This window comes from Piliocolobus tephrosceles, chromosome 9 (genome assembly GCF_002776525.5).
Source record: "Piliocolobus tephrosceles isolate RC106 chromosome 9, ASM277652v3, whole genome shotgun sequence".
NCBI lineage: Eukaryota > Metazoa > Chordata > Mammalia > Primates > Cercopithecidae > Piliocolobus > Piliocolobus tephrosceles.
Genome location: NC_045442.1, coordinates 7,136,928 through 7,163,356, shown reverse-complemented (window position 1 = coordinate 7,163,356; position 26,429 = coordinate 7,136,928). Strand labels below are relative to the sequence as shown.

General features: G+C 43.6%; 1 protein-coding gene across 3 annotated transcripts in view; it reads right to left on the bottom strand.

Moving 5' to 3' along the window:
* Positions 1–23,853, bottom strand: part of C9H10orf90 (chromosome 9 C10orf90 homolog) — a 248,427-nt gene extending 224,574 nt beyond the window's left edge. For 2 of the 3 annotated variants that reach the window (XM_023224352.2, XM_023224355.2), the window contains exon 1: positions 23,585–23,824. In XM_023224352.2, the coding sequence (XP_023080120.1) occupies positions 23,585–23,824 (240 nt within the window). Of the gene's footprint in view, positions 1–23,584 lie in introns of all 3 variants that reach the window. The other variant, XM_023224356.1, reaches the window with a different exon arrangement.
* Between the last annotated feature and the right edge of the window lie 2,576 nt (positions 23,854–26,429).

Below are 26,429 nucleotides of genomic sequence, written 5' to 3'. Positions count from 1 at the left end.
TCCCAGTCCAGAAGCTGAGTTAAACTTTTTGGTGTTCAGTTCCCATTATTGGCCCCTTCTTACCCCCTGCATCTGGGCAACCAGTTCTGGGGTTGCAGTGGGGAATCTGTAGTCAAGCAATTCTTCCATCCCAAGGAGAAGTCTGGCTTCCCCCCGACCCCATAGTGAAAGAGAAAGAATGAGGTGGGACAGGGACCTAGCCTGAGCTGAGATCCACAGAGTTATTTGCTACCATCTCTGCCCCTCCTCATGGCCCAACTCAGCCACCACCTGTCAGTCATGTGATTATTAATTGTAACAAGTGCTGAAAATTATTGAGACTTCACATATACTGGTTATGTATGCTCAGTGCTTTACATACATCCTCTCATTGAATTCTCCCAACTCTCAGAAAGGTATGCTTCTTTTAGCTCCACTGTGAAAGCTCAGAAAGCTAAGGCTTCAGTTTAGTAACAGGCCAAGGTCACCCAGCCGGATGTGATGGAGCCAGGAAATCAGATCGGGCCAGTTAGACCCAACATGCTAGCTTTTAGCCCATGTGTTCCAAATGTTGTTGTTGTTACTAAGTGCTGTGGTCTAAATGTGTCCCCCAAAATTCACGTGTTGGCAACTTCATCCCCAATGCAACAGTGTTGAGGGTGGGGTAGTGGGAGGTGTTTAAGTCATGAGGGCTCTGCCTCATGAATGAATCAATGCTGCTGTTTTTAAAATGACTTATAGGAGTGGGCTTGCTCTCTTCTGCTCCTCTGCCATGGTGTTTGTTTTTTTTTTTTAAATCAGGAACATCCCAGAATTTCTTCGTTCTCCCAAGAAACAACTACAGATTGTAATGAGGATGTACTTCCATTTTCTCCTGGGTTACCTCTACCAGTGAATAAAAGGAAGGTGTTTGAGGATTTCAAAATGCACAGGAAGGGAAAGAGGGAGGAAGAAGCAAGAAGGCTCTTATCAGATGCAAGTACCTTGATCTTGGACTGCCCAGCCTCCAGAATTGTGAGAAGCAAATTTCTGCTCTTTATAAATTACACAATCTCAGATGGTCTGTTATAGCAGCACAAAGAAGACTAAGACACTAAGTATCATTATTTGGCTATTTGACTATATCTGGCAATACTTATATAGCCATTATACTTCTATATATCCTTTTCTCAGACTTAGCATAGATGCATCATGGGAAATACTGGATAATGCATAAAAATTTTCAGGGAAGGAAATAAAAGTGCTGCAACATTGTATATGGGGCTGGAAAATAATCTAAATCTTAAGTCTGTCAGAAGCAGCAAGTTATCTCTCCACTGCTTCACACCAATCAGGTAGATCTGGAGGCTGTCTTGGAGGTGGAGGGATGCAGAGAAAAACTGGCATAGTGGAAATTTTAAGCTTCTTCTCTCCTGGGTTGTGGTCTTGTGTGGTTCTTTTAAGAACGATTGTTATGCATATTTTTAATGTAACTCTATCAAGTCTAGCAAGTTAATTAACCTGGAATGTGACAACACAGAATTAATTTTCACTTGAAAATCTCCTGATGCACCATGCAATTGTTAGTCAAGAGCCCCAGCCTTGCCATTAAGTAACAAACACTGAAGTGCTTCAGTTTGGATCACAGATGCTCTCTCTCTCTCTCTCTCTCTCTGTTTCTCTCTCTCTCTCTCTGTCTCTCTCTCTTGACTCAGCAATTCACAATGGATGGCAAATTGACTAAGACCCACAGCCTTCTGCAAATGCCTGACTTCTCCAAAGCCTAGAACCATGTTCCACAGTCTGTGGGCACTATTGGTTCAAGAATTTTCAACAATGGGGTGATTCAGGAACTTCTTTCATCAGCTGGACCCCGGGTCTTAGCCCCATCACAACATCCTGGAAAGACCTGCCGTGGTCTCTACTTTCTGCTGGTTTCTCACTGTAATCCTTTCACGCAGAAGAGCAACACTTTCCATTGCCATTAGGGTAAAGTATGACGAGGGCCCTGATGGTGCCCCTGCTCATCTCTGTGACATCACTCACTGGGCACCTCTGTCCTGCCACACACTCTATGAGCTCCCCTCACCCCCTTGATTGGTTAAACACTCACCCACCACAGGGCCCTAGCACGCATTGTCCTATTTGCATAACACGTCTCCCTGGTCCTTCTGAAGCTCGGCTCACATGAGCTGCCCACAGGATTGTCTCTTCTGACATTACCTTCAAACCAAAGTCAGGTTTCTGATTTACAAGCTCCTGCAGAAGCATTCCTTTTCCTTCAGAGCACTTGCCTCAGTTTGTAAATACACACTGATGCATGTCAATCTACAGCTGACATCTTCATCTTCCCTCAACCATAACCCCAGTGAGAAGAAAGTTGTTGGCCTCGCTTGCTAATGGATTCCTCCTCACCCAACCAGGTCTGCCTCACCCTGAGACCTAGAGGTTGCTGGGAGCAGGACCTACCTGTATATCATGGTGGGTGTTAATGAGAAACACAGTGGATGTTTGCAGAAGAAAGAAGAGCAGAAAAGATGGAAGGAAGGAAGTAGTAAGGGAAAAGGTAGAGAGGGAGCTTGGGAGGGAGTAGGGGCATAGGGGAGGAGGAAAACAGGGGAGGGGAGGGAAAAAGGAGGGAAAGGGCGGAGTTCCTGATCAAGGTTACTAGTTAACAGGAGACACCGACCTCTGGCCTGCAATGCCTGGGATTTATGTGGCACTCTTTCTACACATGGAAATATTTTCCCCAATAAACCAAAGGTTGACTCCAATTTTTACTGTTTACTACTCTGAGGGAGAGCCTGATCAGCCTTCACTATTTCATGAGTGATCATTAAGTGACTCCTAACTCAGTCCTTTCAAGACTGTGTCTCCCTTAAGTCTCTGAAGCCATTAGGGTGTTATTTAGTGAATGGAAACAGTTTACCAAAGCCACACAATGGGAAAAAGATTTAACAACCATTTTTCACCTCTGTTCCCAGTGACTCATGGGCCTGATTTAAGCCTGGGATCACGTGAGGAGCTATCATTGTATGAGGGCAATTAATCCTCACAGGATCGGTCTAACAACTCTGTGACAGAGGCGTGATCACTATTATTTCCATTTTACAGAAAGTGAGGCACAAAGAAGGTAAGTAACTTGCCCAAAGTCACACCCCCCTAGTAATTGAATAAAGAACCCCAAATTGGAACCCATGCTATTAGAATCAGTCCTAGGGAATAGAAAACTAAGATTAGGATCAAGGACCGTAAGAAAATCATGACATTCCTTGATAGAGTGGAATGCCCCAGGTTGCAAAGCTCTGATATTCACATGACTTCATTTTGACTCTCCGAAGTCCCTGAAAGGTGGTGGCTAGGACACATAGATTTTTAAAAATATATAACAAAACTCAGGCCCAGAAAGAATAAGAAACCTAAGTGTCCAAGAACAAGAAAATGGTGGCTCTGTCACCTACACCAGCCCTCCTGACCCTGGTCCAGCCTTCCTTCCACCACTCCCCTACACCACCGGCCACTTCACAGGTACAACCAGACCCGCCCTGCAGAAATTCTGTGGTCAAGCCTGGTATCTGCTAAGACAATAGTAACATCAACATCACATTGATCTATGAATTCCATCCGCAGCCAGACGCAGTGCTCCCGTGAGCTCTGACTAAACATTGTAGGTGCCATAATAGTAGAACCTTCCGTATATGTAAGACTAAATGCTTTACAAAGCAACTCCTACATTCTCTCACTTGTTCTCCCAAAGCCTGCCATCATAGCTGGGCTCAAATGAGCGAATATTTTACTGTTTTTGTTGTTTCCTGACTCTCCCTTCGAGATATCTGAGTACTCAGCATGGATCCACAGACCCTAATCTGCAATGCTAACATGCATAAAGCTCTGTAGTCGGAGAGTTTTTCTCCCTCGGTTTGTAGCAAACTATTCTGAGAGCAAAACCTTACCTGAACTAACCTAAGGCTATTTATGATATGAATTTATTCCATTGAGAGTGAATATTCATACATGTTATTAATTAAGCTTAATTACAGAGTTCTCCCTCAGATACTGATGGAGTTGTTGCACAATATTATCTTTTTAAAATCCTTGGCCGGGCGCGGTGGCTCAAGCCTGTAATCCCAGCACTTTGGGAGGCCGAGACGGGCGGATCACGAGGTCAGGAGATCGAGACCATCCTGGCTAATACGGTGAAACCCCGTCTCTACTAAAAAATACAAAAAACTAGCCGGGCGAGGTGGCGGGTGCCTGTAGTCCCAGCTACTCAGGAGGCTGAGGCAGGAGAATGGCGTGAACCGGAGAGGCGGAGCTTGCAGTGAGCTGAGATCCGGCCACTGCACTCCAGCCTGGGCGGCAGAGCGAGACTCCGTCTCAAAAAAAAATAAAAAATAAAAAAATAAAAATAAAATCCAAAAAAAAAATTATTGTTGAATCACATCTGATCCCAAAAGTTTGGGATGGAGGATTGTCAGTCAGTACTGTGGACATTTGATGAATACTCATCACTAGCTTCTGGGTAAGGGTTTTCCATACCCCCTCATCCAGTCCTAATTATCTCAACCTCCATTTGGCAGACATTCTCCTGCATTTAATAGACAGGGACACTGAGGTATGGAGAGATTACGTAATTTGCTCTTGGTCACGGAGCTACTAAACGCCAGAGCCATGATTCAGCAGCACTTTTAACTCCTACACCAAGTGCTTAGGCCTTCCCTTCTCCAACTAGAATGCAATGTATGTGCGTGCACGTGTGTGTGTGCATGTGTGTGTGTATGTAGGGGTGGTTGGGGTAGGTAGAGATGGCTCCTGAGCTTTGTAAAGCATTAAGCAAGCAGAACAGGGACAGAAACATTATACACAGCAGGAAAGAAGAGAGGGGAGAAAACAGCTGAGCATTTCCCAGGGTCTACACAGAACCCTGCTGCCAGTACCCTCCCCCACTAACTTTGCCTCTCTGGACATGCGCATGGTTTGCAGAGAAAACAGACGAGACATCCCAAGTCTACTTGGATCCCAAGGAGACAAAGACCAAAGGTGGATTTTTGGCTGCATCTTCCCTTTAAGATAAAGATACACATTATTGGAGTCCAAAGAAAAGAGGACTATCTCTTTTCAGCATCTGAATGTCTCCTCCAAGGGATGTAGGAGGTTCCACTAGAGGGCAGACAGCACGTGCGATGGATGGTTCCAGGTTGGAATGTTGATTTGTTGGTGACACAGACTCTAGTGGGGATGGTATGATATATATTCTCTACCGCTAATCTAGATGCAAGATTGATCTTTGCCAGTGTTGCATGTTTTTATTCAATCTTCTGAACTCTTCTGCAACAATAATTAATGTCAGATCAGTTTATGGATCAACAGTGTATTTTCTGGTTAATGCAACCCTGCACCTATAATAACTCAAAACTGAGATATATAGCTCTACCATGATTCCCTCTTCATGCTTCATCTCTTCATGTTTACATCTGGTTTAACTTTTTCTAATCTAAAATAAATCAGCATGAAAAGCATTAGATTTTTCATTTAGATTCTCAATTGCCTTTTATTACCGAGATAATATCCCTTATCTGATTGCAAATGGTAGCATTGTTCACTTGTTAGGATCTGAATGAGGATGCCGCAGTTCAATCTATCTGTCTCTCCTTGTTTCTCCTTCACTTTTGTTTTCAAGGGTGGTGGCTGGTGGGGTTCTGATTTGAAAATGAGATGAATCAGGATGTAAAGTGGATATATTATTCCTACTATTTCTGCTCTTGGAGGCACATGGAGGAAGACAGCCTCCCCTGGCTGTCTAATGAGATGTGGTCTGCAGAGCATTCACTCTTCATTTTCCCACCAGGTGACTTCAGCTCCCTGTGTGTTTGCAGGTATAAGTGAGAGCAGCAAGGATGAAGCACTTGGCTGGAGATTTCTATGCAAACATCAGCCATGAGGGGAGAATGACGCTAAAATATAGGCATGTTAATTACCCAGTTACCAAGTCAGATTTAGCTGAACTATTTTGTATATGAAAGAGGTAGATTTCCCTGGATTCATTAAGTATTCCTTTCAGCATGTTCTATTATGTTTCTTATCATTTGTAACATTTTCCCCTTACAGGTATACCTCAGAGATATTGGGGGCTCGGTTGCAGACCGCGACAATAAAGCAGATATCACAATAAAGCAAACCACATGAATTTTTTGGCTTCCCAGGACATAGAAATGTTGTTTACACTATATTGTATTCTATTAAAGGTGTATTGTGTCAAAAACATGTACATACCTTAATTTTAAAATACTTATTGCTAAAACAAAAATTCTAATCATCTAAGCCTTCAACAAGTTGCAATCTTTTTGCTGGTAGAGGGTCTTGCCTTGGTGTTGAGAACTGCCAGCTGATCAGGGTGGTGGTTGCTAAAGGCTGGAGTGGCGGTCACAATTCCTTAAAATAAGACAACAATGAAGTCTGCTGCATCAGTTGACTCTTCTTTCCATGAAACAGTTCTCTGTAGCATGTGACATTGTTTGGAGGCATTTCACCTGCAGTAGAACTTCTTTCAACTTTGGAGGTAATCCCCTCAAACCTCGTCACTGCTCGATCAACAAGTTTATAGAATATTCTAAGTCCTTTGTTGTCATTTCAACAATGTCCACAGAACCTTCACCAGGAATAGTTCCATCTCAAGAAACAATTTTCTTTGTTGCTTCATAAGAAGTGACTTCTCATCCATTAAAGATTTATCATGAGATTACGGCAATTCAGTCACATCTTCAGACTCCACTTCTAATTCAAGCTGTCTTGCTATTTCTACAACATCTTCAGTTACTTCCTCCACTGAAGTCTTGAACCCCTCAAAGTCATCCATGAGGGTTGGAATCAACGTCTTCCAAATTCCTGCTAATGTGCTATTTTGACCTCCTTCCATGGATCATGAATGTTCCTAATGGCATCTAGAATGGTGAATCTTTTCCAGAAGGTTATCAATTTGCTTTGCTCAGATTTATCAGCAGAATCACCCTCTATGGCAGCTATAGCCTTAGGAAATGTATTTCTGAAATAATAAGGCTTGAATGTTGAAATTACTTCTTGATCTATGGGCTGCAAAATGGGTGTTGTGTTAAGCATGAAAACAACATTAATCTTCTTGTACATTTCCATCAGAGCTCTTGGGTGACCAGGTACATTGTCAGTGAGCAGTAATATTTTGAAAGGAATCTCTTTTTTTTTCTAAGCAGCAGGTCTTAACAGTGGGCTTAAAACAGTCAATAAACCATGCTGTAAATAGTTTTACTGTTATCCAGACTTTGTTCTTCCATTTATAGAGCACAGACAGAGTAGATTCAGCATAATTCTTAACGGTCCTCGGATGTTCACAATGGGAAATGAGCATTGGCTTCAACTTAAGTCACCAACTTCATTATCCCTAACAAGAGAATCAGCCTGTCCTGTGAAGCCAGGCATTAACTTTACCTCCCTAACAATGAAAGTCCTAGAAGGCATCCTCTTCCAGTAGAAGGCTGTTTAGTCTCCATTGAAAATCTGTTGTTTATCCACCTTCATCATTTATTTTTTGGATAACTTGCAGCAGCTTCTACATCAGTGTTTGCTGCTTCACCGTGCACTTTGATATTACAGAGACAGCTTATTTCTTTAAACCTCATAAAACAACCTCTGCTAGCTTCAAACTTCTTTTCTGTATCTTCCTCACCTCTCTCAGCCTTCATAGAATTATGGCTGGATTAGGCTTTGGCTTAAGGGAATGTTGTGGCTGGATTGATCTTCTATCCAGACCACTCAAGCTTTCTCCATATCAGCAATAAGGCTGTTTTACTTTCTTATCATTTGTGTGTTCACTGGAGTAGCACTTTTAATTTCCTTCAAGAATTTTTTTTCCTTTGCATTCACAACGTGGCTAACTGTTTGGTGCAAGAGGCCCAGCTTTCAGCCTGACTGGGTTGTTGACATATCTTCCTCACTAAGCTTAATCATTTCTACACTAATCATTTCTAGGCATAATCATCTCTAGCTTTTGATTTAAAGCAAGAGACGTGAATGCTTCCTTTCACTTTTACACTCAGAGGCCATTGTAGGCTTAATTAGCCTAATTTTCATAGTTTTGTAGCTCAGGAAATAGTACTTAAGAGAGGGAGAGAGGTGAGGGAAAAACTGGCTGTTGAAACAGTTTCTTGATTAAGTTTGGCATCTTTTCTGGGTGTAATTTGTGGCACCTCAAGACAATTACAATAGTAATATGAGGCCAGGCGTGGTGGCTCACGCCTGTAATCCAGCACTTTGGGAGGCCGAGGTAGGTGGATCATGAGGTCAGGAGATCGAGACCATTGTGGCCAACACAGTGAAACCCCGTCTCTACTAAAATACAAAAAATTAGCCGGGCATGGTGGCACGTGCCTGTAGTCCCAGCTACTGGGGAGGCTAAGGTAGGGGAATCGCTTGAACCCAGGAGGCGGAGGTTGCAGTGGGCTGAGATCATGCCACTGCACTCCAGCCTGGCGACAGAGCAAGACTCTGTCTCAAAAAATAAATAAATAAATAGTAATATGAAAGATCATTGATCACAGATGACCATAACAGATATAATAATGAAAAAGTTTGAAATATTGCGGAATTTCTAAAATGTGGCACAGAGACATCCAGTGAGCACGTGCTTTTGGAAAAACAGCACAGCTAGACTTGCCCAATACAACTGCCACAAACCTTCAACTTTAGATATCAAACTAAAGTACATGATATCTGCAAATTACAATAAAGGAAAGTGCGATAGAATGAGCTATACTTGACAATGTGAGCTGATGATTCTAGAACTGAGTCCATTTCTCATTCCATGTGGAAATGTCTTTCCCCAGGAATTGTTTACCACCACTTCCTACTTTCCCCCAATTAGAGTCCTGAACAGTTGGAAATACTTTGAAATCAAATACACTGAAGTTACTCTGACTTTGGAACACGTCAGAAAATTCTGAGAATTCAATAGCCCACTTGACCCTTTAACTTTTAACTCAATTGTTGTCTTTCTTCTTTCAAAGCAACAGAGACAAAACAAAACAAAACGAAGCAAAAAACAAGAAGAACAAAGGCATTTCCAGCTCCCTGGCTCACCTGTTTGCATGACACGCCTGCCCTGGGCCTGCGGCGGGGAAAGGCCTTCAGATTTGGTATATTTTACACTGGTGATTGATTTCTGTGATTTTTTTCACCCAGACTGACAGAAAGTAATGTAAAAGGAGTCCTTTTTGTGGCTGACTTTCACACCTTCTCAGAATTAGGGGAAGTGATAACTTCTGCTTATTGAACGCTAGCAAAATGTGGTCCTTAATGGCTTTATAACAGAAAAATCGTAGCAGCCACACACCACGGAGTGCTTACCAAGGGCCAGGCACCATTCTAAATGCTTCACAGGCATTATGTAATCTCCATGGCAACTCCCAAAGGAAGGTACTACTGTCATCCCATTCTAAAGGCAAAGAAACGTTATTAATAATAACATCAGTAATGATGTGATCAATGACTTTTTGGGCTCTTATTATGAGCCAAGGGTTTCCCTAAGTGCTTGTCATACACAACTTACTCAAGCCTCAAAGCAGCACAAGAGGAAGGTACTCTTGGTAACTCCATTTTACATATAAAGCGACTGACACTGAGGCAACTGAGAGTCCATGAAAAATTGAAGAGTTAATGAATGGAAGAGTCGGGATTCATATCCAAGTTCACCTGATCAAGGCCAAGCCCTTGCTCCTCTGCTGCCTCAGTAGAACATCATTTCTTTAATTAAGATGCTAGAAGTTGTAACCGAAATTTATCACGGCCACTCAGTACTACGTACTTCAGGATTTCAGCTACAAGACATTTCAGAACAGGCAACACTATAGCTATAGAGAGCAGACGGGCGACTGCCAGGGACTGGGCTGGGAAGGGCATTGAGTACAAAGGGCGCAGGAGACTTTTTGGCTTGTGGAAATGGTCTATGTCACAATTTGGTACTGGTGATCAGCTGTACCCATTTGTCACAACAAAATGAACTGTATGCTTCAAAAACATATGAGTAATCATGTATGTAAATTATGTTTTAATAAGGCTGATTTTTAACAAATATATTGTGAATAAGCTTCCATTTAGCTTAGAATTTCAATTCAACAAACGTAACTAGTACGGGAAATAGGACATGCACCCTGACCTCAGGGATCTCACTGTCTAACAAAAGAACCTGCAACTGGCAACTGTCCTAGGCATTCATACTTCGTGTTCTGTAAACACAGGTAAGTGCAGGGCCAGCTTCATGGGTGTGAGACCTGTGAATCTGCATAGGGGCCAGTACTCTGAATTGCCACGTGCTCAGTTTAATGTCACTATTTTAAATTTTTTTTTAATTGTGGTAAAATATACACAACATAAAATTAACCATTTAAATCATTTTCAAGTTCACAACTAAGCACGTTCACGATGTTGTACTACCATCACCACGAACCATCTCCAGAACTTTTTTATCATCCTGAACAGAATCTCTGTACCTATTAAACGATAATTCCCCATTCCTCCTCCTCCCAGCCCCTGGGAGCTCTATTTTACATGTTGTTTTTGTGAATTTGACAATTCCGGGTTCTTCATAAAATCAGAGTACAACAATGTTTGTCCCTGTGTGTTGCATTATTTCATTCGGCACCACATCCTCACAGTTCATCCAAAGGTGGGCTGCCTTTTCACTCCATTGAGTGTCCTTTAATGCACCCAATATTCAATTTGGATGAAGTCCAATTGATCAATTTTTTTTCTTTTGTGGCCCTGTGCTTTTGATATCACCAACTTGAAAATGTTAATACTTTGTCTTTTTTTTTTTTTTTTTTTTTTTGAGACGGAGTTTTGCTCTTATTGCCCAGGCTAGAGTGCAATGGCCCCATCTCGGTTTGTCGTAACCTCCGCCTCCTGGGTTCAAATGATTCTCCTGCCTTAGCCTCCTGAGTAGCTGGGATTATAGGTGTGCACCACCACGCCCAACTAATTTTTGTATTTTTAGTAGAGACAGAGTTTCTCCATGTTGATCAGGAACTCCTGACTTCAGGTGATCTCCCTGCCTCGGCCTCCCAGTGTGCTAGGATTATAGGCGTGAGCTCCTGCACCCAGCCGCCAATACTTTGTCTTTGAACTTGTGTTTTGTAAGTGACAGCCAACAGGACCACGGGGCATGCTGGGGGCAGAGGAGGCACGTGCACTCCCTCACCACCCCATTGACATAAGGTGATCCTCATTCACAGACTTTGGGTGAACCTACAAAGTCTGGGTGTGGGAGTTCAGGAAGCTACACAGTGAATACAAGGTGAGCGCATTCTGTCCCAGAACAAGGACGTTGAAATGCCAACAGCCATGAGGTCCCACTTCCCACTGGAACCAGACTGACTTCAAAGGCAGAAAGAAGGCAATGATGTTCTGAAAAACATGAGTGACCAGTAGCCCTATCAAAATCACTCTTACTCATGCTACTTCCCTGTATAGCCAGCCACTTATGCTGAAATGATGACACAGAAGGAAGAGAAAGACAGGGCGACCCTAGTTCCTTTCCTTATAGTCTTTCTTCACTCATCAGCAAGCCAAAGGGCAGAGAGTATTGGTAAAATTATATGAAGCAATGAAATTACAAACAGTTGAGTTGATGTTTGCAGCACTTCCATCATTCTCGTTTGAATGAAATACATATATGCATCTATGAGCTACAAAAAACATGAACTGTGTCATTTTGGTGAGTCTACCTGTGAGCTAAATGGTTTTGAATTTGTGTTAAAACTGTCATTGCACAATATAAAGCTGAAAAGTAAAATGTGTGATAATAACATTTTAATTTGTACTTAGACCAACATAAATAACAAATTTAAAACACTGTAAAAAAGTCAAGAGAAAGACTACAGAATAGGATGAGAATGATTTATATTTTAGTACCATTGCTGACAATTTTCCTTGGTTTTCATGGATTGATTGATTGATTGAAATGGGTCTCACTCTGTTGCCCAGGCTGGTCTTGAATGGGCTCAAATGATCCTCCCACCTCAGCCTCCCAAAATGCTGGGATTACAAGCAGGAGCCATTGCTCCTAGCCCTTTCCTAGTTTTAAAACAAGGGGATCAGATTTTCATTTTGCAAGCTTCCTCCAGATTGCAGAGGCTGAACCTGAGTAAATGGCCATGGTTGTGGGGCTGCTCCACAGAGTCTTCACGGTTTCTTTTCCTGTATATCTGACAGCTAGCACCGTGGCTGCATGCGCTGGGAACTACAGAGCTTTCCTACTTCCAATCAGCAGTGAGGAGGTAAGCACACGGCATCTCCCATTCACTTCTGAGCCTCTCTGCATATCCAGTAGCCAAGTCCCTTTCACACAGCTCACCCAGAACATCATCACCAAACAGGTTGCCTTGAAAACTAGTGCAATATGAGGCAGCCAACCTAGAGCCACGCACTGAGAAGCGGGCAGTGTCTAGACAGCATCAGTGAGGAGTTGAGTGCATCTGAAGCTAAAATAAGGGGATCTGTGAACTTTCTGTAAATTGAGGACTGAATCAGAGGCATCTGGGCCCTGACACAGGCCCTGGGTTGCCAATGCTCCTGGCTGCTGGCCACTCTGCTGGGAGGTGGTTTCTTGTATTAGACATAAAATAGCAAGCACTGCGTTGTTTACTTTGAGAAAATATTTCTCCCATTTGTCTTCAGCCCTGTTGGTTTCTCTAATATGTTATTATTCCTAAATTTGGGATATTTTCCAAGATACTCATTTTTAGGGCTGTCTAAAAGTCCTTTCTAGATGGAGAAGAGATATAAATTAGACTCACGGAGAGGAAGTTAAATAATTTCTCTTTTTGGAATTGGATTAATGAAAACATTGCTCAAACAAGTGACTTTCATTTTTAGCTTCATTTGGACAAACTAGAGCTGTTACCTGTTTGTCCATCTGTCTGTCTGTGATCACTGGAAAATGAATGAATCTGTAATAGAGACTAATGTAAGTATTGCATCAATGAAGATCTCTTACATGCACTAAGTAATCAACCATCATTCACCCTGGCCTCAGGTGCTCATCTAAAACATACTGCATGCACTTCTGTTTATTCATTTCTTCATTCATAATTCATCCCACAAATGTCTACTGAGAACTGACCTGTGCCAGGGGCACATGGTGAGCTAGAGCAGATTATGTGCACTTGGCCTCATGGAGCTCCCAGAGACTCCAACCTATGTGCTTTCAATCCCAAGGGCTCCTTCTATTTCCTTTACTCCACAGATGCAAAAATTTAAAATATAATGTGGCAGGCCAAATACTCAGATGGTTTTTAAGATTCCTCTTGGTGTACATGCCCTATATGTTCCCCTCTCTTTGATGGTGAAAAGATCCTATGAATATGATGGGCAATCACGTCCATGATTAAGTTACACTATATGGCAAAAGGGTTGGGTTTTACAGATGTAATTAAGGTTACTAATCAGTTGACATTGAGTCACTCAAAAGGGAGATTATATAAGATGGACCTGACCAAATCAGATGAGCCTTTTATAGAAGTCAGAGAGATTCAAAGTAGCAGAGATTCTCCTTCTGGCCTTGAAGAAACAAACAACATATTGTGAGCTGCCCACGGCTAGAGCCTCAGACAGTGACCTGAGGCAGTCCTCCAAAAGCTGAGAATGATCTCTGGCTAACAGTCTGTAAGAAAATGGGGACTTCAGTCCTGTAGCCACAAGGAACTGAATTCTGCCAAGAACCATTGATCTTGGAAGAGGACCCCCAAGCCTCAGAGACCACAGTCTCAGGTGACACCATGATTCAACCTGAAGAGATCCTAATCAGAGAAGCCATCTAACCTACACCAGAACTTCTGATCTACAAATAATCAATGGCGTTGTTTTAAGCTGCTATATATGTAATAATTAGTTAGGCAGCAATAAAAAATAAATACAGATTGTGTCTGCCAGATTTTTTTCGTTTTACTAATAGCCAATCATAACAGACACAATATGTGATCCTACCCTAAATTGGTATCATCTCAGTCATAAGTACAGCAGCTAGCTGCTCTAGCTGCTTCAGTTAATTTGTACATGGTGGTCATTTCCCTTGGACTGGAGAACCCCTACTGACAACCCTGTGGACCATCATTTTGGAAACACTTAATGTGGCATGGGACAACCTTGAGAATATGGCTTCTGCTATTATATGCTTGATACAAATGTCATTAACTTGGAAAACTTTTAGCCATTATTTCTTCAAATCTTTTTTCTCCTCACTCCTCCCCTCTGTTCTTTCTGTGTATCTAATCACATGTGTGTTGGGCTTCTTGATATCATCCTCCAGGTTACAGAAGCAGCATCCATAAAGTGCTAGTTACAATTTGCCTGCACCCAAGGGCCACGTCTTTGTGCCATGGCTCTGTGATACAGTTGGAGACGGTGGGAAAACGTATGTTGAAACTTGGACAACAACAACAATTCACTGTCATGGGGAACAAACTCCTTGCCAATTCCAAGGCTCAACCCTTTATATAGGTTATGTCTTTTAATGCCCCCAGCAACCCTATAAGGTAGATATTATCATAGTTCATATGAACACAGATGAGAAAACGAGGCTCAAAGAGAACAAGAAAACTGTCAAGGTCACTCAGTTAGCAAGAGCCCAGACGGTCTAAATCCAGTGCTCGTTCTCTTAACCACACCACCACTTTTCACCTGCCATCTCTTCTCTCCCTTGGTTTGACTGAAATGTGGATATGGTTTCCCCACAAGTTCCCAGTTCCCTGGTGGAAATTAACCAAAATGATGTCAGATAGATCTTACAGTGCTCTCTCTCTCTTGCTGTCTCTCCCTCTCTGAATCTCACTCTGGCTCTCTCTCTCTTTTTTAAAATTTTTCTCTCTTGTCTTCATTTTGGAAAGTTCATTGATCTTTTCTTCTGCAGCATCTAATCTGCTGTTAATCCCATCCAGTAAAATTTCCATTTTAGATAGTGTCATTTTTTTCTTATCAAGAAGTTCTTTTTTAAAAAATATCCATTTCTTGCCCCATTATGGTGATGTCTTTTCTTAAATCCTTGCATTTAAAGGGAAAACAATATAATTATAATATCTGTAATAGCCTTTTAATAGATCATTGCTTGTGAATTCTCTCATTTGCATCATTAATGAATCTGTTTTTACTAACTAGCATTATCTTGGTTATGAGTCATATGCTCTGGATTCTTTGAAAGTTTAGTAATTTTGATTGGATGCCAGACATTGTAAATTTTATATTATTGCTTGCTGGATTTTGTTGTAGTCTTGTTAAAAAAAAAAAAAAAGTTTAAACTTTGTTTGCCAACTAAACCACTTGAGGAATGGCTTGATTATTTCAACAACTGGTTTTAAAATTACTATGGATGGATCTAGGGTAGCCTTTACTGAGGCTAGTTTAGCCACACTACTAAGACATGACCCTCCTCGGCGCTCTATGTGATTTTCCTGTATTCAGTGAGGTCTCTACATTCCAGGTGGTGAGGGACCTGAAGGATTCATGGCTCTGGGGTGGTGCTGGGAAGTGCTCATCTCACAGCTCCCCAGTAAGATGTTCTTTTCTTGCCAGTTTTCTCTGTCTGGTCATAGAGACTTTCTCCCTACACAGCATAGATTAATTTTCAGCCAGACTCAAGAGGGCCCGATGCAAACTTCTGGAGTTTTTTTTTTTTTGCCTACCTCCTTCCTCTCATTCAAAAATTGCCATTCCTTCTGCCTGAAATGTCCTCCCCTTCCCCATTTGCCTGTGCTCTCTCTGTCCCGCCACGCCTGGAAACCTCCCACTCTTCCATAAAGAATGTGCCCAAAGGTCTCCTCCGTGCAGTCTTGCTGAGTTCTCTGGATCCACAACTCTGTGTAGATACCCTGGCCTGGCATCACTGGGATGGGTGTCTCCTCAATCAGATGATAAGCCTTTTTGACCTCTATGCCCCCAGCACCTACCACGGTTCCTGTCACAGAGCAGGTCCTTAATACGCATTTGTTACAAGAGCAAGCTCAAGTGTGTCCTCTGTAATCCATCTGCTCCAGCAGAGGAGGAAGAGGACATAGGGTGGCAACTACAGAGGGTAGTAAGAACACATGTGGTCCTCAGAGCTGTAAGGAGGTTCTCAGTGAGAAAGCCGTGGGTGGACAAGTGTCTCAATCAGAAGGAAAGAGAAACGGCCCCCAGTTTAGAGAGGCACGATGACTGCCCCCAGCCACCTGATTCTGGTGCAGTTGACTTTCTCTGTAGTTAGCTCTGAACCTCCCTGGGTTCCAGCTGTCGTTGTCAGGAGATGTGCTGCCTCCCCCAGCACCATGTGAGAAGTACAGTCTGTAGAAGAAGATGTAACCTAGATGGAATCCTCCTTCCGCTGCTCCTAACTGTGTCACTGTGCAGCCTGCACCATGTCTCTGGCCTCACAGAATTTTCTCTTTGGAAAAATAGGCCTCATGTGTCTCACACAGCTGTTGTGAGCTTCAATGAGGCAATTCAGGAATCAGCTGACACCGGCCTCTTTTGTTCCATCTCCATCTCTCAGCTCTCCTTGCACACAGTGGTCCTGGCTTCCACACTCTCCTTTCTGACTCACATCTGCCCCCACTCCCTGCCCTTCCACGCACTGGTTTTCTTAACAAGGACAATTCAACTGGCCTTTCTGTGACTTTCTTTGGGGTTCATGCAGTTGGAAAATATTGGTCTAGAACTTGCAGATCATGGTTTCAGAGCTGCAACAGAACCACCAAGTTCTCTATTTAAAAACATAGATTTCTGGAAGCCACCCCTCCCAGAACCCAGGGGTCTGAATTCTTAGAACGTTCTAAGGATTCTAAAATACACTAAGGTGCAGGGGCCATGCAATCTTCCATAAGATGGCAAAACCTCATTTAGATCCTTGTTCCTAGGGAGGTTCATTTTATGTCACAAATGCCTCATTAATGCTTTCTGCCCTGACCCTAGCTTTACCGTGAGGGAGTCAGGTGTGGATGAACTCACGCTCTCAGGAGTCTCTTGTCGGTGATGGAATTTGCAGCTGGCCCCAGGAGTGGGCGTGCTCTGAATGAAAACTGTGCATTTAGCTCCTGGCCAATTTGATGACTAATTTCTAAATTGCTTGGGGGATAGGGTTACCCTGAGCCCAATATAGAATGTCATAAGTCCCTGTGACCTGACATTTTGAGTGTGAGGAAGGAGGGAAGGGAAGCATTTTGCCCCAACTTAAACAAGACGGCTTACAAAGCAGCAGCACCCATAAAGCACTGGTTACAATTGGCCTGCACCCAGGGGCCACGTCGGTGCCATGGCTCTGTGTCACTTTCATGTGGTACAGCCTCCATGCTAGTCCCAAGACTTAACCCTTTATATAGGTTATGTCTTTTAATGCCCCCAGCAACCCTATAAGGCAGATATTATCATTGTTCACATGAACACAGATGAGAAAACTAGGCTCAAAGAGAACAAGAAAATTGCCAAGATCATTCAGCTGGCAAAAGCCCAGACAGTCTCAACCCAGTGCTCTTTCTCCTAACCACACTACCACCTTTCATCTGCCGTCTCTTCTCTCCCTCGGTTTGGCTGAAATGTGGATGTGGTCTCCCCACAAGTTCCCAATTCCCTGGTGGAAATTGACTAAAATGATGTCAGACAGATCTTACAAGCTTTAGTTGCCAATGCCATGGGTCAACTCACACTTGACCTCTCGTTAAATACTGTCCATTGTCGCGAGATTGGAGACCTCACTCACCAGATCTGCCTCCTGATGCAACAAAACCGACTTCAGACTTCTGACTCCTCACACCTCTTTAGGACCTTGCCCTCTGACAGGCAGCTCCAGTTGGCAGGTGCAGGGAGGGCTGGAAGAATATGGTGAGAGGGCAGCATTGAGACCCAAGCACAGCCATTTCATTTCCCTCTCAGTTCTGGGGCTTCTCATGTCTGCGTTTGAACGGAGGCCATCAGCCATTGTCAGTGGAGGCTGAGCTGAGGCTTCTAGGAGGAGCCCAAGCACCCACCAGACAGCAGGCAAGGCACAGGAATGAAGCAGGGGCTCCCTGCCTGTTGGCGGATGGCGGAGCTCATGAAAATCTTTATTGCCCTTTGTTAAACAGCCTTTTCTCAGCCCTCCTCAGGCTGGAGGTAGAGTCTTCACTGCAGTCAGAGCCACGAGCACATCCCAGCAAAAATAATGCTTGGAGGCCAGGACTTCACGGGGGGAAAGGTGAGACTCCAAAGGCTTTGATCTGGCTAAGCTCTTCAACTTGGTCTGGAAACAGGGAAAATTGTTTTGCACCTTTTGATAACTGTGAGAAGAAAGGAAATGTTCGCTTTACCTCCTGTTTGGTCTCAGTGACCTCTTTATTTCCTGAATCAAATTCTCTTGAAGCCCAAATACTTAAAACTTGAGTGCTTTTATTTTACAAGACCGAACGGTGTACTCCAGCCACTTGAAAACATTCAGCAAAGCCCAGAGCTAAGTTTCCAAACTATGTGTGATATTGAAACCACTCTGGGAGACTTCTTCTTCCAGCCGTGACAGAGTAACAGACAACAGCTAGGAAACAATGACTTCCAGACATTGAACACAAGCAATGCAGCACTATGACCCCGACAGGTGAGTCCTACAATTGTCCCCACCTGGAGGCAGTGTCCAGGTTGCAGCTTGGGAGGGGAAACTCAGCTGAACCTGGGGTCTTTGCTGAGTGGAGGAGGTAGAGAAGGAAATTAGAGAGGCCGATGTAGCCAGAATTTGGGAAGAGAAGAACCCCAAAGGAGAGTTCCAGCAGCCTGCAAGGGACCTCCCAGGTCTTTGCCTGAATACTGATCTGCACCTGCCCAAGAGAAAAATACCTGAAACCAAGAAAATAACTTCCAGAAAGTGGTAGGTCACATCATTCAGGACCTACTTGGAAGCAATTTAGGTTCCCGCCAGCCAAGGTACAAACACCTGGTCACACACGAAACATCAGGTAGAGTCCTCAGGAGGGTCACGTTGTAACGCTGGGACTAAATTAGCCCACATCAGGGTTTCTCGGCCTCAACACCATGGACATTTTCAGCTAGGTAATTCTTTGTTACAGGGTGGAAGGTGGCACTGTCCTGTGCATTGTAGAATATTAGCAGCATCTCTGGCCTCTACCCATTAGACACCAGTAGCACTTTCCCCCAGGTTGTCACAACCAAACTGTCTCCAGACATTACTGAATATCCCCAGGGACATTTCAGCAAGCCCAGACAAATCCAAAAAATAAGCCTGAAAAGGGTCAAGCTGTTTTCAAATAACTTAAACTTAACAAAATCAAACACCAAACAATGTAAAATTCACAGTGTCCAAAATTCAATTTTAAAATTACCTAGTGAGACACATGTACACATATGTTTACTGTGGCACTATTCACAATAGCAAAGACTTGGAACCAACCCAAATGTCCATCAATGACAGACTGGATTAGGAAAATGTGGCACATACACACCATGGAATACTATGCAGCCATAAAAAAAGGATGAGTTCGTGTCCTTTGTAGGGACATGGATGCAGCTGGAAACCATCATTCTCAGCAATCTATCACAAGAACAGAAAACCAAACACCGCATGTTCTCACTCATAGGTGGAAATTGAACAGTGAAAACACCTGGACACAGGAAGGGGAAATCACACACCGGGGCCTGTTGTGGGGTGGGGGAAGGGGTGAGGGATAGCATTAAGAGATATACCTAATGTAAATGATGAGTTAATGGGTGCAGCACACCAACATGGCACATGTATACATATGTAACAAACCTGCACGTTGTGCACATGTACCCTAGAACATAAAGTATAATAAAAAAAAAAATTACCTAGTGTGCAAAGAAGCATGACCTGTAATCAGGAGGAAAATCAATCACTAGAAATGATGCAGAAATAACAGATGCTGATCAAATCAGCAGCCAAGGACCTTAGAACAGCTTGAGAAGGTAGAGGAAAGTGTAGAAAGAGTCGCCTGGTAAGTGTTCTTCCTTGTTTGTCATTGCCAATGCCTTCACGCTGCCCTGGGCCCACTGAGTCACAACAGCTATGACTTTGCCAGAGGCATATGCAGTTCTTTAAAAAGTTCACTATGAGGCGGGGCACAGTGGCTCACACCTGTAATCCCAGCACTTTGGGAGGCCAAGGCAGGCGGATCATGAGGTCAGGAGTTCAAGATCAGCCTGACCAACATGGTGAAACCCCGACTCTACTAAAAATACAACAAAATTAGCCAGGCATGGTGGCGTGCACCTGTAATCCCAGGTACTCGGGAGGCTGAGTCAGGAGAATCATTTGAACCCGGGAGGCAGAGGTTGCAGTGAGCCAATATTGTGCCACTGCACTCCAACCCCGGGCAACAGTGTGAGACTCAGTCTCAAAAAAAAAAAAAGTTCACTATGAATTCAGCACTACTGGCTAAACCCAATTTGTTTTGTTTTGTTTTTGAGACGGAGTATTGCTCTGTTGCCCAGGTTGGAGTGCAGGGGCACTATCTCGGCTCCTTTCAAGCTCTGCCTCCCAGGTTCATGCCATTCTCCTGCCTCAGCCTCCTGAGTAGCTGGGACTACAAGCACCCGCCTCCACGCCCGGCTAATTTTTTGTATTTGTAGTAGAGATGGGGTTTCACCATGTTAGCCAGGATGGTCTCGATCTCCTGACCTCGTGATCTGCCCACCTTGGCCTCCCAAAGTGCTGGGATTACAGGTGTGAGCCACTGGGCCCAGCTGGCTAAACCCAAATTTTTTAAAAGAATGAATAGAAAAGGGAGATGGAAATGATGATGGAGATTTTGAAAAATATTAGGAGGCATGGCCAAATAGCGATTTCCAAATACAAAATCTTTCTTTGGCTCATCTAATGATTAAAGGCACTGGAAACTGTCGCCTATCAGAGGACTGTTGGGTGAGCCTTGGCTGATGCATCTCAGCCTACACCTACCATCAGAAAGGTCTCCACAATCAATTAGGCGATGCCCACTACATTCACACCTTAGGAGATATGAGCACATCACTGAATTCTATGAGGTTTCCCTTCCCAGGTTGGCAAAACCATTCAAGCTCTGCTGCAGAGAGTCTCAGAAAGTGTCCCTGCTTGCCATGTGGCCAGAAGGCAGAGCGTAATATGAGCTCATCCCATCCTCCAGTTATGGCTACATTGATGTCTGAAATTCATCAAAAACATACGCAGGGGGAGACGTGCCCTTAACACACTGTATTTCTCAGAGTTTGGGGCATTTTTTGAGTGTGCAGACATCAAGGCTTTGAAAATATGAACCCGGGGACCTTCAGCACCCCTCACCATCACCTGCTTCCAATCCTGGTTACTTTCAGCACAGCAGGCTCTGCTCCTTCTTGCTCTCAGAAGGAAGTCTATGTAAGGGTCTGCATGTGGTTGGATCATCCCTGGGCTGGAGTTCAGCAGGTGAGAGGTAGGTTCTCCAATCATTAAGACAGCTCAGCACTAAGCCCATGGTTTTGGAAAAATGTGAGTCTGTAGGTTTTACGCTAAAATCAAGCAGATTTGCAGGCCCTCATGGGAAGAACTTGAAATCCATAAGGTTTTTACAAAAATAAAACCTCCAAAACTCACTTTTGCCAGATAACCAGCCAGTTTCTTTAATCTAACACCTTTGTGCATTGAGAGTTCATCCCAGAGACCTTGCTCATTTGTCAGCCCATTGAGTACTTTATGGTCAAAGCCCGGGGCAGGTTAATCAATGGCCTTGGAGCTGATAGAAGAGAAAGAGTCATGGGGCCAAGTCCAAAGGCAGAACCCAGAAGCTGCTAATTGGGGTCTCTCATCAGTTCAGCTTGGGAAATTGAGTAAGGAAGCTTCCTTCTTCCTAAATTTCCTAATCTAAATAATGCTGAGATGTCCTGGTAGGAAGAACATGAAGAATAGTTTAATGGATGTAGAATATTTTAAAATCGGAAAGGTTTGCTACCAAAAGTCAAGAGCAGAGCTTGAAGTTCAGAGGGACAGGGGGTGCAAATCCATCTGACGGTTTTCAAACTTGGCCCGCCCTTGAGCCAAGGAGGCAGGCCCTTCCTGGACAATTTCTGGAGTCGGACACAGTGAGGCCCATCCAGCCCATCAGACTGATTGTGGGTAGAGGCTTGGATCTGGCATTCATTTTAACATTGGTGGCTCAGTTGTTGGCTGTCAATAGTAGCAGGGCATTGGGCCCTGAAAAAAATGTAGCTGTGACTGTCACATATTTGAAGTTTTTTGTAACCTCCTAAAAAGATGTACTTTTTTCACATTGTTTTATTTAGTGTGGCTATAGGAATAAGTGAAGTTTTACATATGAAGAAAATGAGAATGCCAGATCTACTGTTTGCTGCACAGGGTTTAAAATGAGGCCATGAACACTTTTGTAAAATGCATGATAATGTAATTCATCAAGTTTTTCTCTCTCTGGAGGACTGGAAAATAACCTCAATGAAAATTATGCAATGATAAAATTCTGTCCCCATCTGATTAATTACTTGTGAATAATGACATCTCTGATTTCTTTCAATTATATTCTAATTGCACACCTTTTGCTCTGGTTGATTGGGCAATGGAGTAATGAACAACTATTACTGAATTTAATTAGCACCATTATTTCTGTGGCCTTTACATCTCTGTTGTGAACAAGGAAATTCACACTCCCAGGGCTGGAACCGGAAGAAGCCAGCCTTGAACCTTGCAAAACCTGTTCCTTCCACATTGCGTTGGCTTCCTTCTGCCCAGTCTGGGGAACAAAAGACCTGGCGTATTTGCCAGTATTCATGGGAAGGCTTTCCTAATAACAGCATCAATATTCAGAAAGGTTACCTTTTCATAAGGCATTAGCAATTTGCATGTTACATCTATCAAAAGAGATGGGTAAATGAGCTATATGGGAGTCAATTACAATGTCGTTCATAATTTATTCCATGTACAATAAAGAGCTGATCAGATTTCATGCGTGTTTACTTCCTGAAAAGATAACTGCTTATAGCTGATACTAGTTGCAGAATACAAATATGTTTCAGAGTAAGGTGTTTATCTCACTTTGACATTTTAAATGTCCAAAGTTCTCTCTCTCTCTCTCTTTTTTTTTTTTTTTTACAAAGTTGTCTCTGCTTGAAAATTCGAGCTTGCTCTCAAAAATAAAAGACCATTCTTACTGGCCTAACTTGAATCATCCTATTTTAACTCCATGAAAACATGTCATGCATATTCTCCTGCAAAACACAACAGGAAACAAATAGGAATTTGCTTTTAAAGACAGGTGATTGCAAACATACAGAGCTAAGAATATTTAACTCACAGAAACATGCTGTAGTTTCTAAACATGGATACAAATTACCCAACTCAGTAGTCTTTGGAGCACCATTAAACGTTTGTAAATGCAGACATGTGTCATCGTAAATTACCTTCATCCAATATGCTTTCTCCTTCCCCCATATTTCAAAAACTAAAATAAATTCAGAAATGAAGAAGGCTTTTCCAAATCCCTTAGGGAAGTCTACAAACACATATGATTAATTTATTAGACCAGATAAAACACCTGAACTGTCTGAGAAGCAACAAGTCCACCTCTCTCTGAGTCAAGTGTGTACCCACTCACCCACCCAGGCTCAGCCGTACCTCATATCTGCTGGCTGTCTGCTCAGCCGTCTTCAAGCCTTGACACATATGGATGATACAAACTTTGGCTCTTCTCTGGGAGGGAAACCAGTTACTCTTCACAAAATCCATGACCATCACATGGTTTTTCAACTCTGTACTAAATGTTTTTATCTGGAAAGTCCGATGCACGGCCGTTTCTGCATAGCAGGCAGCATACCCCTGCTGATGAGTTTTTGTAGGAATTCCAGAGTGCCGCATGATACTCGGAATCTTGTGACTTTAGCTAGCGAGACTGGCAAACACAATTTTCTTTGTTTAACCCAGGTATTGAGTGCAACAGGAGGGACTTGGGCAGTGCCCCAGCTCGGACCTGTCCCAGTGTTTTCCAACTCCAGAGCTGGTCGTCTCAATATCCCAGCTACATTTGTGAAGGATGTGGATGTGGGAACCTCAAGGGTGACCTTTACATGCCAAAAAAGAAAAAAACTTCCTGTTGTGGTCTGTTTCCAGCCTCACGCCTGAGCTCTCGGGTCACTCAACGTCTTCTCTGATTTCAAAGAAGTATTTCTCTTTCCACTGCCTTGAAACTTTGAACACAGAATTCACCCGGTTACTGAGAGATTCAACATGTTTGCCAGTCTCTATCCTCTCAAATCCAAATAAATTATTTACAGGGCTCTATACAAAGGAACCAAGAGGAATGATCGTTGCTTTTTAGAATTCCTGCTTTTACTTGCCAGGACTGAAAGGAACAAGTGCAGGCTGCCTACCAATACAAAGAGCGTCCTCAGCCCTGGAGAAGAAACACATTCAAGTGAAAAAGAGAACTCCCAGTGCAGAAGCAGCAACGGCTGCAAGAGGCCATCAGAAAAACAGCATGTCACATGGGGGCTTGGGGGTGGAGTCCACTTGCCTAGAAGGGGGCTCTGGTCCTGGGTCAACCATGGGAAGTTCCCTCACCACCCTGAGCCTCAGTTTACCAGGAGGAAAACTGGAATGAAAATACCCCATCTGCCACTCACAGGGTTATTGTTAAGACTCTGGTGAGCGAAACAGTGAGACAACAACAGCACGGAATAGAGTCACGTTAGGCATCATTTTTAAAGTACAGTTGCACGTTCTCTACCCAAATTATTTTGCACAGTGTTCGCTGCACATATGATAGTGGAGATTAACGTGGTGCTAATAATTGTCGGATTCTAAATTTCAAATCAATTAGAATTGCAGATCCATGGTATATGCCTCATTTTGTTTCTTGTTTTGATGCCATTTCTATTAACCTAGTAATTTAGAAGTGAAAATGGCAAGCCTTGGATCAAGGGTGTGCACCAAGAGGAAGCAGATGACAGCATCATGGCTGTCCTCCAAGTCCAGACACAGAACTCTTCTCCACAGGTGACTTTCTCTTGGCAGAGACACCCCTTTGAATAATTAACTCACCTGCCCCACATTGAAAGCCACGGGGGAGGCTAAAGGAAGAAGGGCCACCAGATAACTTTCCTGAAAACAGAGCTGCAGTCCTAGCCCAGAGCCATGAGCCTTCCTGCAGTAGATCGAAGCTTTGCATGTCACACTCAGCAGGGCTAGGACTTGGGGGCTAAAATGCTAAACTTCCACCTTCAGAGGTAATGCAAGTATTGAAGATGGGAACCGAAATGAAGGAGGAGACAGAAAAGACTTTAGAGATCATTTAAGCCAACATTCTCATTTGAGTGTTAAAGTAGAAGACCTACAGAGATTCAATGCTGGCTCAAGATCACACAGTGAAGTGGAGTTCATGGTTTCGTAAACAGAACACAGCCCAGGTCTGCCTGGGGATCTCCCAAGGATGTCAATGAGAATGTCAGCACCCAACTGATGACATCCATGGCTGACTCAAACCTGAGAGTCATGCTGGAAGCTCCCCGGGAACTACACCATGGAGCACCATCTTGGATTTGGAAGCCATGTGGTAAAGAAAGCCACGGGAGATATTTAAGCAATAAAAACATTAAAATTGAACAGGGACATCGAGGAAAGAGGGGATCTGCTTGCATGTCTGGCAGCTATGAAGGTCATTCTTGTGCCCCCAAAGGCGCCATTTAAACCAGCTCCCACTGGTGCCTATCTGCTCCTGTCCAGCAGACCCTGCAAAGCAGGCAACAAATAATAAAGTCTTTTCTTCCACCACTACACACACTAAAGGGCCTTGGACAATGCTGAGACCAGCAGGACTGGCCATCAGCTGCTCCGAGACCAGCATGGAGAGGTTTGCTGACGATTGGCTGACTGCTAGTGCGAGCACTTGTCATGAGCAGAGCCAGCCTGTGGGGATTATGGAGATTCCAAAGATCATTAAGGCTATGGGTGAATTTTTCTCTCTCCTTTAACCACAGCTGGTGGCTGGATCTTAAGTGGCCAGTATGGCCAACAAGAGGAAGGAGCAATATGGCCTTAGGCAGTTCTCCAGGATTCTTGGCCAATAGGGCTGGACAGAAGCCTTGGGATTGTCAGATTCAATTCCTCATTATATGGAGGAGAAAATGGAGGCCCAGAGGGAGAGAACCTTGACTGAGAGGTCAGCGGGCTGGAAAGAGCACAGGATGGACAATTGGAGATGGGTTTGCACCTAGACCCTAAGACAAACTAGCAGGTGATTGTGGACAAGCCTCCTCCCTTCTGGCTTAAGTTCCCTTTAACCACAAGCCCCCTAGCTTCTCTGACACCCCTGGGTTCTAGAGTATGTCAGTTTTGACCACGTGCAGACACAGCTCAGCAGAGAGCAGCTCTACCCTCCCTGGACAGACCTTCCTGTCTGGGTCACTGAGGTGGGGGTGGGTGCAGAAGAATGAGCTGATATCCTTCCATCTGCCCTCGGAACTGT